At 39.1% G+C, this 13,652-nt stretch overlaps 1 protein-coding gene across 1 annotated transcript; it reads right to left on the bottom strand.

Moving 5' to 3' along the window:
• Positions 1 to 6,377: 6,377 nt before the first annotated feature.
• Positions 6,378 to 12,892, bottom strand: LOC139968080 (protein LTO1 homolog). Its single transcript, XM_071972432.1, has 5 exons — positions 12,725 to 12,892; positions 10,148 to 10,330; positions 9,016 to 9,130; positions 8,279 to 8,431; positions 6,378 to 7,348 (listed from the first exon to the last, which is right to left on the bottom strand). The coding sequence occupies exons 1-4, from the start codon at positions 12,781 to 12,783 to the stop codon at positions 8,363 to 8,365; spliced, it is 426 nt and encodes a 141-aa protein (XP_071828533.1). The 5' UTR covers positions 12,784 to 12,892; the 3' UTR covers positions 6,378 to 7,348; positions 8,279 to 8,362.
• Between the last annotated feature and the right edge of the window lie 760 nt (positions 12,893 to 13,652).

The following is a 13,652-nucleotide window of genomic DNA, read 5'->3' as shown; positions in this document are numbered from 1 at the left end:
CATACACTGTACGAACAGGAGCAATTTGAAAATATAGGGCCACGGCCCCGGCCACAAAAGACCCCTAGTTGATCTTTGATCTCAAATTCATGAACACCCTGAAGGTAAAACTTCCATAGTACTATCGTGACAAACCCTCAACATTGTACCATGGAATCTGTAGGAGAAGAAGCATTTTGCGTATATCCACAAAATGGCCCATTACGGCCCACAGGTGACCTTTGACCCCAAATTTCGGACCATCTCTGATGGCCCTATACCCAATGGTCCTTGTGTCCAAGTTTCATGAAATTCCATCAAACAATGTGCGAGTGGGAGCGGTTTTACCAATTGTTGACGGATAGAGTGATAGACGCCGCACTGTAGCTCACACCAGCATGCTGGTATGAGCTAAAAATCAGGAAACAAACACAAGTAAAAGACATCATTCTTAAGATTAAGGAAGCAAAATGGAGATAAGCAGGACATCTGATGAGAAGGGGGGACAATAGATGGGCCAAAAGATTGACAGAATGGCAACCCAGATACAGAAAGAGAGGCAGAGGCAGACAGAAACGTAGATGGCGGGATGACATAACAACATACATAGGCATCACATGGACTAGTAGTCCGGGAGCCCAGAAGGTTTATTCAGCTGAAGAGGTACAAAAGGTTTGGTGGCCTGATTGTGTTGGTAGGTGACCAAGCATCAATAAAATGTGTTGCTGCCGGGGCACACCCTGCATGGTAGGTGAGGGGGTCACAAAATAGGGGGGCAAAATATGCTTTTATTTAGCTGAAGAGGTACAAGCACAAAAGTTGCTGGATCTTATTCCCAGGAGGGTACCTTGCATCATGGTGGCAATGACAGCAATATCTGACTGCATGGGGCCCCAGACAGTAGCCCAAAAGAGGCCCGCCCATATGGTATTATTCAGCTGAAAAGGTACAAGGGTGAATTCTTTTGCATTTGAACTATTACACATTGTGGTGTACTAAAACACTAATGACAGTAACTTTGTCCTGCATAGGGGCCCAAACAGTAGCCCTAAGAATGGGCCATGCGGTACAACCAGCTGTTGGCTAATTTATCTAGCTGAAAAGGTACATGAACAAAACTTGTTGGGTACTGCTCCCAGCAAGACTAATTTCATTGCTGTAGCAACAACAGCAATATCTGACTGCATGGGGCCCCAGACAGTAGCCCAAAAGGGGCCCGCCCATGTGGTATTATTCAGCTGAAAGGGTACAAGGGTAGATCCTTTTGCATTTGAACTATTAAACATTGAGGTATACTAAAACACTAATGACAGTAACTTTGTCCTGCATAAAGGCCCAAACAGTAGCCCTAAGAATGGGCCATGCGGTACAACCAGCTGTTGGCTAATTTATCTAGCTGAAAGGTACATGAACAAAACTTGTTGGATACTGCTCCCAGCAAGACTAATTTCATTGCTGTAGCAACAACAGCAATATCTGACTGCATGGGGCCCCAGACAGTAGCCCAAAAGGGGCCCGCCCATGTGGTATTATTCAGCTGAAAGGGTACAAGGGTAGATCCTTTTGCATTTGAACTATTAAACATTGAGGTATACTAAAACACTAATGACAGTAACTTTGTCCTGCATAGGGGCCCAAACAGTAGCCCTAAGAATGGGCCATGCGGTACAACCAGCTGTTGGCTAATTTATCTAGCTGAAAAGGTACATGAACAAAACTTGTTGGATACTGCTCCCAGCGAGACTAATTACATTGCTGTAGCAACAACAGCAATATCTGACTGCACGGGGCCCCAGACAGTGGCCCAAAAGAGGCCCGCCCATGTGGTATTATTCAGCTGAAAAGGTACAAGGGTAGATCCTTTTGCATTTGAACTATTACACATTGGGGTATACTAAAACACTAATGACAGTAACTTTATCCTGCATAGGGGCTTAAACAGTAACCCTAAGTATGGGCCATGCGGTACAACCAGCTGTTGGCTAATTTATCTAGCTGGACAGGTACATGAACAAAACTTGTTGGATACTGCTCCCAGCAAGACTAATTACATTGCTGTAGCAACAACAGCAATATCTGCCTGCATGGGGCCCCAGACAGTGGCCCAAAAGGGCCCAGCCCACATGGTATTATTCAGCTGAAAAGGTACAAGGGTAGATCCTTTTGCATTTGAACTATTACACATCGGGGTATACTATAATGCTAATGACAGTAACTTTGTCCTTCATAGTGGCCCAAACAGGCCCGTATGGTGTTATTCTGTCAAAGTAGTACAAGGATGAATCTTTCAGCATTGATGCTGATACATTTAGGTTTACCTAAGTAGATCTACCAATGACACCAACTTCGTTCTGCACTGGGGCCCAGACAATATAGCCCAACATAGCCCCTCCTTTCATGTTTATTGTCTCTTGCCACGATTGGACGAGCAGTGAGAGAAAACAGAAATGATATAATTGCAAGAGATTTATGATTTATTGGACCTGGTTAACAACGTTATTTGTCTTCTTCGTTAGAAATCCAGTGTAACGTACCTTATAATTGGATTGCGAGGCAATTCAAAACTGTGAATACCACCATACCTGAACGCTATGATAGGTGCACTTTTTAAATGTAATTTAAAATACTTTGTGTAGCCAGAATTGTATCTTTCAGAATGACCTAAAACATTGTACTGGCCCTAATTAACTCAAAGTTGGTCTCCATCGTTGTAGCATTGAACTGATATACTTTGATTCAAATTGCTCAATCATTGATCGTAATGATTTATCAGTGATAATCATATGAAGGCATGTTAACATCATCACTTGCTGAAATAACATATTTACAGTTTTGGTTAAAATGATAACATATAGTAACATCCATAATACATGTACACTAGGGTAATGTACCGTAAACAGTCAATTGGACACCATTTTGTATATCTTAGGCAACATTGATAACATAAAGTTTAGCACACAGAATTATAACGAAAGAGTGTTACTAGATTCCCATAGCTAGGTACAAAAGTTAGGAATGTACAGACAAGTAAAAAGTACTGTAAGTCAGTGGAATTTTCTGAAATGTAAGCTGCTGACATTATTATTGTCCATTGTCACAGCAGTACATGGAAAATACAGCACTTGATTTAGCGAGTAATACACTAATGTTACATGTTAGGGTCAACCAAGAAAAGGCCAAATATCAAAACTACATCAATCTTCAACAGCCTCATAGGTTCTGGGTAACAGGTTTTGTACATGTCAAGCAGATGAAATGTTGCTCCAGGGTGTGGTGGAAGTTTGTTTTAACCACTGCAAACAGATGGGTTTTATTACATAATAACTATGAAATCCATAAGTTCCTGTCAATAGAGAATATTACCTTTCTGCCCGTTCTATTGTGTTGATGTATGTCACAATATAATGATTATTTACGACATAGAAATGGCACAAGTAATTGTTTGCGTTCTCATCAAGGGTCATACCTAATCCTCATCCTCACATTCACTCTCACTGTCATCACTCCATGGCTGATCATCCAACTCATCATCAACATCTGCTACGTCCATATCGTATTTTCTCATATTTTCTGCATAGTTATCTCTTGGATCAACGACAGCATCCAAAGCCAGAGTCATTTCTTCACGCTCATGTACTGGCTCCGAGTCTTCACTGGACAATGTATCGGGTAGAGCTTCTCCTTCATACCAATGGGGCACATACAGTCCATCATCATTGGCGATCCATCCATAATTCAGTGGGTGCAGGTCTTTGGTTGGTTGTTTGGTATGTGCATGGCTCCACATCGTAGCAACGAAGTTTGCCCGTAATACGTGTTGATACCGTACCTTCTCACATGGTGGTAAAGATGAGCAATTGATCTTCTTTACGTGTACCGCTTGCTGTTTTCTTTTAGTCATCCTGGTGAAAGACTGGTGCCTGGCTTCATTGATGTCGTCCAATGCCTTGAATCCATAGATCCTGCAAACAAATGCAGTCACTGCAGGTTTATCGACAGCATTGGTGCATAAGGACTTCAGTGCCTCAACGTAATCAGGGTCTTTCTCTAGATAACTGAAGGGTACAGACTTGCCTTTCTGGTAGAACGCAGAGTTGTAGTCACAACCAGTCAGAGCATGAAAACTAATGAGAGCTTCACTCAAACCTGTTTGCTTTCTTTCAAGCTCACGTGAAATGTTGGTTACGTTTATGAATCGTCTCTTGTTTCCTGAACCGAAGTCCAGAGTGATCATCGATGAGGCTGGCATTTTGGGGACAAGACCATGATTTGATGATTTAATTGTTATCCGCCGTCTTGCCCCATGCAGGCAGATATGCTGTCAATACTGCAGCAATAGATTTAGTCCTGTTCGAAGCGGTATCCAACACGTTTTGTTTATGTACCTATTCAGGTAGGGATATTAGTTAAAAGCTGGTTGGGCTGCAGGGCCTATCTTATCTAGGGTTACTGTGAGGGCATATATGCAGGAAAAGTAACTGTCATTAGTATTTTAGTATACCCCAATGTGCAATAGTTTAAATGCAAAAGGATCTACCCTTGTACCTGTCCAGCTGAATAATACCATATGGGCGGGCCTCTTTTGGGCAACTGTCTGGGGCCCCATGCAGTCATATATTGCTGTTGTTGCTACAGCAATGTAATTAGTCTCGCTGGGAGCAGTATCCAACAAGTTTTGTTCATGTACCTTTTCAGCTAGATAAATTAGCCAACAGCTGGATGTACCGCATGGCCCATTCTTAGGGCTACTGTTTGGGCCCCTATGCAGGACAAAGTTACTGTCATTAGTGTTTTAGTACACCACAATGTGTAATAGTTCAAATGCAGAAGAATTCACCCTTGTACCTTTTCAGCTGAATAATACCATATGGGCGGGCCTCTTTTGGGCAACTGTCTGGGGCCCCATGCAGTCAGATATTGCTGTTGCTGCTACAGCAATGAAATTAGTCTTGCTGGGAGCAGTATCCAACAAGTTTTGTTCATGTACCTTTTCAGCTAGATAAATTAGCCAACAGCTGGTTGTACCGCATGGCCCATTCTTAGGGCTACTGTTTGGGCCCCTATGCATGACAAATTTACTGTCATTAGTGTTTTAGTACACCACAATATGTAATAGTTCAAATGCAAAAGAATTCACCCTTGTACCTTTTCAGCTGAATAATACCACATGGGCGGGCCCCATTTGGGCTACTGTCTGGGGCCCCATGCAGTCAGATATTGCTGTTTTTGCTACAGCAATGAAATTAGTCTTGCTGGGAGCAGTATCCAACAAGTTTTGTTCGTGTACCTTTTCAGCTAGATAAATTAGCCAACAGCTGGTTGTACCGCATGGCCCGTTCTTAGGGCTACTGTTTGGGCCCCTATGCAGGACAAAGTTACTGTCATTAGTGTTTTAGTACACCACAATGTGTAACAGTTCAAATGCAAAAGAATTCACCCTTGTACCTTTTCAGCTGAATAATACCATATGGGCGGGCCTCTTTTGGGCTACTGTCTGGGGCCCCATGCAGTCAGATATTGCTGTCATTGCCACCATGATTCAAGGTACCCTCCTGGGAATAAGATCCAGCAACTTTTGTGCTTGTACCTCTTCAGCTAAATAAAAGCATATTTTGCCCCCCTATTTTGTGACCCCCTCACCTACCATGCAGGGTGTGCCCCGGCAGCAACACATTTTATTGATGCTTGGTCACCTACCAACACAATCAGGCCACCAAACCTTTTGTACCTCTTCAGCTGAATAAACCTTCTGGGCTCCCGGACTATAGACTTGCAATGGACAGAGAAACTTGGAAAAATCATGAAGAGGGCTACATCCAACAGTGGATGAACACAGCCTGAGGAGAGGATACAGAGCAATTACAGAGAAACCCTTTATATTACTGAGATATTATATTACTTGGATAACTGCATCGCACAATACATTGTGATGTCATACTTGGAAAAAATCATGCAATCACCTTAGCAACCTCCTGCCAGGTTTCTTCAGATATCCAATTCCAGAACTGAAAGCTATTTACTTCTTTGTTGCAGTATTTCAAATAACTTATTTCTAAGTCACTGTTAAATATGTATTTTGTTTCAGGAAAATAGTAAGCTGCAAGTGACTTATTTTCATTTGTCAGGATTAAAACTAAAATGGGGCTTACAGTACATGTGAATCAAAACTTCACTTTGGAATGGAATATATTTCCAAAAGCTAGTTGGTGTTCACAAAGATACTGTCTGTTTACATATAGCGCCATCTTTATTCCAGGAGCCTTAACCTTTTTTCAACACAAGTTAAATATATAATATGAATCAAGCGATACAAACAGACATGCATTTCTTGCAGTCTAGTCAAAACACAAGAAACCTTATTTTGATTGTTTTGGTGGAATCCCCCCCCCCCCACCCTTATTCAGTGACTCAGATAGACAAGTTTGCAACAAATAATAATCTAGTGATATTTGCAAAAAAAAAAGAAAAGCAGAAAATAAGATTTTGACTGGAATTTTATTAATGAGTTGCTTGTTAAGTGTAAACTTGCAAGAAACCTGTCCCTCATAGATTACATTTTCTTGACAGGGTCCCAACACCTCAGTGACATCGGTACTCAAGTTAGTGTATTAAGTTGTAGTCCATTTTTTCAGTTGTCCTGTTCATTCCCTGTTGTAACAAATACAACAATGTTTTAAGAATGTATATACATTACTAATTTGATATGAACTGAAATACAAAGTCTATTGATAGAAACATGCTTGCAATGTTAATCTCTATTCAGTGTACTGTTATGTATGAGTTTGAATCCAGGATCTATCGACAGGGTTCCACTCACCGACTGCACTATACTCTGTCGTGATCAAGCCAAACCTTATTCTCTGAGCCAAACATTAGTTATTTTCTTTCTCACCACCCATTCCTAATGTGGTTGGGTCCATTTAGTTTCGAGACATCTGCTGATTCGTAACAATAATGATTACATCTGCATCTCTGTCCGCAAACAAGATATCCCTTGTGACAGTACAATCACTTGAAGCAATGTTTTAACTTTACAAGTAACAGCTCCTAACACTTTCCTCTGCATTTTTAATAATCCGTCTGTTGCCTTGCTTCTGGCTAATGATGTTCTGTGCTCCTACAGGTCCAGATTGCTTCTTGGCCTTTTGGCTAAGATCATGTGCAGTATCTGTTCCCTTTCGAGGGGAATGGTGATGCACACCTGGCGATGATCACACAGTCACAGTCCCCATGCAAGGGGACTGGGGTTGAGAGCGGATCAGTCGTTCGGTAGTCTGGTTTTCGTGCCCAGGTTCTTTCCTGGGCGACTTTTTCGTAAAAGTATCATACAGGTCCTTCTAACAACGGAACAGTCTGTGACTTCAGTTGCCTGCAGAGATGAAGAATTATATCAATTTAATATACAGATGTCAAAAGTGAAAATGATCTCAATGTCTTTAATAATATTTATAACGCACAAATATTAGTATCTATTGTAACTCAACATGTATGAAGTTTTGAGAGAAGATTTTGCAAAAATTTACAGACTTTGTGAATTGAACAACAATAGTCTCTGAGACATGACCAAATACAAACCATAAACAGGATAATGGAACTTTTGATAATTCTTGTCATATTTGACATTAACTTTCTGATATTTGTGTCATTGCATGAACTTCACTTTTCATCTTTGATGCATGGTCATAGAAGACTGCAAAATATTTCTCTGCAGCCACGGTTAAGTACATTTGAATTTCCTCACTGAATGGTTTATATAATCAATGAAGGGGATCTCTGAACACACATTACATCAGCTTAGAACTTCTGTCTCTAAAGCAAAATTAAATCCAAACAAAACCACCACAATGTGCCACTTCAATTTCCAGTAAAAGTAAGTCGTAAATGCCTCATATTGCATATATTTACAATAATGAAAAATTTATTATTAAATAAAAAAGGCCTTCAGAGTTCATGACAATGGCTCACTACTCACTGAAAGATATCATTTGTCATAAAATTGACATATTTATGGAGTACTTACTGCCAGTAATATTCAATCTTCCCAACAATCCTAATGCAATATTTGGGTTTAGCCTTTTAGGCTATCATCACCTCACAAATTAGCCAAAATTATATAATAATGTGTAAAAATGTCCTCAACTCCATGCAATCATTTACTGGTTGTATAATTAACTACCCAGATATATGTGGGATGTTGGGGGTAGGGTGAGTCAAGAAGTTTAGAATGGCTTTCATCCAACTCATGGCACAGAGAATATTGCTTTGAAATGCATGAGATACTGTACCATTACTGCAGTACCTTTGAATGTACTTGGTTCTTTCTCATCCAAGTACTCTCTCAGACAAAGCTGTCTTCCTGTGTCCATCATTCAACTAGTCCTTGTCAGAAAGACAGACTGGTAGCGGCAGATTTGTTTATAAATTCGGTAGGAATCTTCAACAAAGATGACACCTGAAAGAAACAGAATGACAACTCGAAAAGGAAAGGCCCACAACATGCTGGACGGTATACATCTGCACAACGTATTCACCCATTGTATATATGTTTAAAACAAGGAAGGGATCTACTCATTGTTGTTACATTTGCAACAACACTCTAAGGTCATCAGACTTAAAAGCATTTATCTCCTACTAAACAAGTGACCAATGACATAATTTTTTCTGTTCTAGCCTCGGCCCTCCATCATCCTGCTATCAAGTTACTCCCAATCACACCAGATAATATTAATGAACTTTTACCAAAATTAAGAAGATCATATAAAACAGGCAAACAACACTCAAAGATTTGTTCTCTTAGAAACGAGGCAATTAGTTCACTGATTTTGGGCATGAAAAAGTTATCTTGTGTCTTGGTTCTTAAACAGACAAACAAGGGACTGCTCTTCAATAAAACGTTTTATTGGTAAATGATGATAACTAGTTTATACCCACAGCACAGTTCTCTATATACTGTAGGTAGTAAGAAGTACATTGGAAATATCACTAACTGAAGGTATGTCAACTGAAAATTTGCTTCATTCCTTAACGAACACTAACCTGTTTGAATTTTGCTCGTATCTTAGTGACATTGTCCCAGTAATCTTCTCTGCTGATATCGTGTACTTGAAATCCATCCAACAGAGCCTTTAATCCTTGTAATGCTTTTAATTTCCTGTCAAATACAGAAAAGCAAGAATTACAGTACAGCTTGGTATTATGCAGGATTCAGAAGAGCGGAAATGTCCAGTTAGAAAGCAGGGCCAGTGGAAGAACTCCTATTTGGATGTAATGGCTGAAATTCCAGGAGATGTTGGTTTTGACAAAGTTCTGGAAAGTTAAGGTAGCCTCAGGGAGAGAACAATATCTTCTGAGTTACAACGTGAATCTCCTTTGGTGCATCTTTCATACTGTACAGCATTAAATACTGGCCCCTTAACCATTCCAAACTGCTCTTGTCAATGGCAGCACCTTCCCTTGAATTTGAATTTTGTCAAGACATAATTTGCATGCATGTGTGCATTACACTTCATCAGCTCTATATTGTAAGCCAGGTATTTTACTTATAAACCAAATTAATTAGACTACTAAGTCCTTTTCAGTTGTGTAATAGAAGATAATCACATCAAGTTTGATCATTGGAGCTGTAGTATTATGCTTTCTACATATCATGTTTAGTAAGGAGCTACTTCCTTCCTGCTTAATTTAAAATTATGATCTGTCTACACATGCTACAGTATGTTTTAATCAGTTCTACTTCCAAGGTCATTCCATGCCAAATCACAAGTGGTCCCAGGTTACCAGTTTGATTTGCCGAGACTCGACCAGATTGTTCCATTATTCCCGAAACAAGGTCACAGAAAACATCACCCATGGCCCTCTGAAAAGTAGGGATGCACCAGAATATTGTAACATAGGGCTAACAGTACCCAAGATATATATAATGGAACAATATTCTGGAGTTTCACTTATATCAGAGTTTGGTCATATATGAGAATGCATCCTATAATTGAGTGATTTGGCATAGAATGACCCATTTTAAATTCTTACACTTTCTAATGTTACAAACCCTGGCCACCTCCCTGCATCCCTCCTCAGGGACAAACAACGACACTAAAACATGACCCTTTCCATCTACTACAATACCAAAGACATATATAATTTATGTGTTATAATTATTATTAAAATATACCTTTCCTTCCCATCTAGTACTTCTTCCTTTTGAATTACTGCTATCCATACATGTACACATCCATTGTAGAAACCAATCTCCCCACCAATCTGGTTTGCTTTCTGTCTTCCCGCTTCCTGACCCTGTACTAAGCCGGCCTTTCTTCCAACCTCATATCCTTCATCGTATCCATCTTGTTGCAATCTATAGTTGAAAGAAAGGATAATGGCAAAGATCATCAGTGTTCTCCCAATATGCTACAGTTGATATGTATATACTTATAGGAGTGTTAGCTCAGTGGTTAACGCCGGTGCCTTTCAATCATAAGGTCCCCGGTTCGAGTCACTCCCAGATTAATGTATGTCGTCCAGTTACAGGGTTGTTGACAATTAACATTTCATATTGTTGGACGTTAAATATGAATGAAAGAGAAGAGACTGACTTTGGTCAGCTTGCGGCTTTGATAAGCCAATGAGGCTTCTTCGCGAGTTCCTGCTTGCAGGAGGATCTAAAATACATACATACATATACATACATATATATATACATACATACTGTATGTACAGCAGCTTTTAAAATAGTGACTGGTGGTAACACCTTATTGATCATCTCCTTCTCAATCAACTTTATCAATGCCAGAGTTTACTTCTTCACATCAAAAGTTTAATAGCTATCATCTTATTTGACACTCATAGCTTCTGGAAATGATTCAAATGATTTTGAATTGATGAATGTACTTTATGCACAGTGCATGAGAGCCTAGGCCTAGCCTAAACAATATGTGTAAAAGTAGCATTGTCTTTATATTACTACCTTTTAGAAACATACTGGAAGTGTGAATATTACCACAAACCCTTACTGTAAAAGCAGGATTTGTTAACTTAATTCTCACTGACTGAAATCGAGCATATTCTTTAATCTTGACACTTGACACTGATGTTACTAAAAAAACTTATGCAGAGATATAAGTTTAAATTGGAAAAACACATATTTTGAAACTACTGTATGTTGTTTGTTTTAATTGTTTTTTTTTTTAAATTTGTTTGTTTTGTTAAATTTGTTTAAATTAGAATGTTACAAACACCAGGTTTTTATCTAACATTTATAGTAACAGAAATGTCAAGAGACTGAACAGAGACAGTAACAGCCTGTGCTGTCTGTTTCATTTAACTAATGTTAATTCTTTGTTTGAATCCCCTCCTTGCATTGGTTAATTAATTTTATGATTGAACAGAGTTCTCTTTGACTGAACGGAGTCTCTTGGACAGAACAGAGTGAAGTCATGTTAATAAGTCTCCAACATTTGTTCCGTATTGCGCCTATTTAATATGTTTTCTACAGTATGTGATGGACGTCTTCACACAATAAATTCTACTTTCCCTTGGAGCTACTAATTCTAATGTTACAGTCATTGTCTATCTGTGAACTGTGTTTAAACTTAGTTCATTCTGTTACGACCGCTGGAACTTGTAACAGTAACACCAAATATGGAAATGGGACTGAAAACCACTAATTGTGTTTACTAAACATACATGTACACCTCTCATAAAGTACTTCTGTAGTAGGATTGCATCAGAATTCAAATCCAGTTGTTTATTTTCCCATACTTACAATGCATAATAAATATAAATATTAAACTTGTTTTTTATCTTACGATATTATGTCAAAACCTAATAGGGAAACTGGGAAAGACTAATCTTGAATCTGAAGCCCTACTAAAGTAAAAATAAAAGCAATCCCAATGCTACAGTTAACAGTACTTTATTCCCCTCATGAGTCTTCACACAAAGTGGGTGCCTAGCCTGTTTTATGGTAAGTGAATGTTAGGCTATGTTGTAGCCTACACTGTAACCCTACTGAACTGCAAGTATAATGGCCTTATTTCCTGTTGCATAATTTAGTAGACCTACTGTAAAGACAAAAAAAAAAAGAGTTCTACTGAAAGATGTTTGTTGACTATTATATACTTCCAATTTTAAAAAATTGTGATAAAATAACACTTTTTAGACCTCTTTAGTCCTAAACCGACTTCAACATTACACAAATTTCAATATTAAGGGAAGGGTTTCAGTTTATTTTCTCCACATCACCTCAGTGAGGTATAAGAGACATTTACACGGTACATTTCAATAACAATTCAGAGATTAACAATATGACAAATAACATATAACGGAAGAGCTAATTCTTTAAGTGTATTCCAATTTTCTTTCCTAATGAAATAAATACAATTTTTGAAGGAAATTATATCACTGGTGGCTTCATGTACGGCACTTTGTGGTACTGAACTTTAAGTTTCCAAAATGTAGGCCTATGCCTAGGTTGATATCCCAGGCCATAACAGATAATAAGCTACCAATGTTATTTTATGCTGCTCCTGTATTAATGATAAACACAACAGGGGATTAAAAAGTTCAAATATTGCATTCAGTGAACAACAAAACTGATATTGAATGCACCTGTGACTGTGAGCAAACCATATATCTATATTATAGGCCGATAAACTTACTAATAGTAATACTAAGCATAGGGTAGGCCTAGGCCTAAAGGTTGGTTAGGCTACTGTATGTGCGAAACTATAAAATTTATTCGTGCAAATACCTATCTTCTGCCATGAAGACAGTATCTAAAAAGTCTCCTTCAGCGTCGACAGATGTCATTGTTATGTTAATTTCAATACTTATAGATAATCAAGATATTACTGCCTTTGTTGTTATACGATACATACAGTAGGCCACATAAACATATATATGGGTCGACGATTTTCTATGAAATCTTTCATAAGGTGTAGTTCTGCGACGTGCAACGAGGTAAATGAATCTGGAGGATTCATGTCAATTGGGTGCGCGCGTACCATGTATGGAGGGTCATGTGATGTGTTCCAGGGTGGTACTACACTTATATTTCTCTGTAGCAGTTCGAGAACAGTGATAGTGACTTCGTGAAAGATTGGTCGGTTCGGACATGGGAACTAACGGCATAAGAAGGTACTGGTACTTCAGACCTACGAAATAGTGCTAATATGCTAACGTTCAACCTTATTCTCTTGAATGAAGGCAGGCTTTCTACATAATCTTACTTATTAATACAGCTCTAGGGGCAAGCTTTGTCTCATATGGCCTAACGTTATAACTACACGCTATAAGTGAATGTAGAAATGGGAAATGTGGGGAAATGTTTAGTTCAATGCAGCCACGGAATTCTCCATGGAACAGAGCCTAATGCTGCTCGACGGGAATATAGCTATCACGTTAGGCTACAGGCACGGTTATTGCTAGGTAACGGGTGTCGTCTGCTGCTCTAAGCACGCAAACACATTTACGTACTAGTTGGGTGAAACCATCATGCGTAATAGGGAGAGTAGTATATTAGTACCACCTGGAACACATCACATGACCCTCCATACTTGGTACGCGCGTACTCGCGTATTTACTGTGTGATAGTTTCTCCAGATTCATTTACCTCGTTGGCGACGTGATGTAGAGGGTGCACACGACTGTGTAACTCTTCTTTCAGTATAGTCAGGCTT

Source organism: Apostichopus japonicus, chromosome 1 (assembly GCF_037975245.1).
Source record: "Apostichopus japonicus isolate 1M-3 chromosome 1, ASM3797524v1, whole genome shotgun sequence".
Lineage (NCBI taxonomy): Eukaryota > Metazoa > Echinodermata > Holothuroidea > Aspidochirotida > Stichopodidae > Apostichopus > Apostichopus japonicus.
The sequence above is the reverse complement of the archived record's forward strand: the minus strand, read 5'-3'. Positions and strand labels throughout refer to the sequence as shown.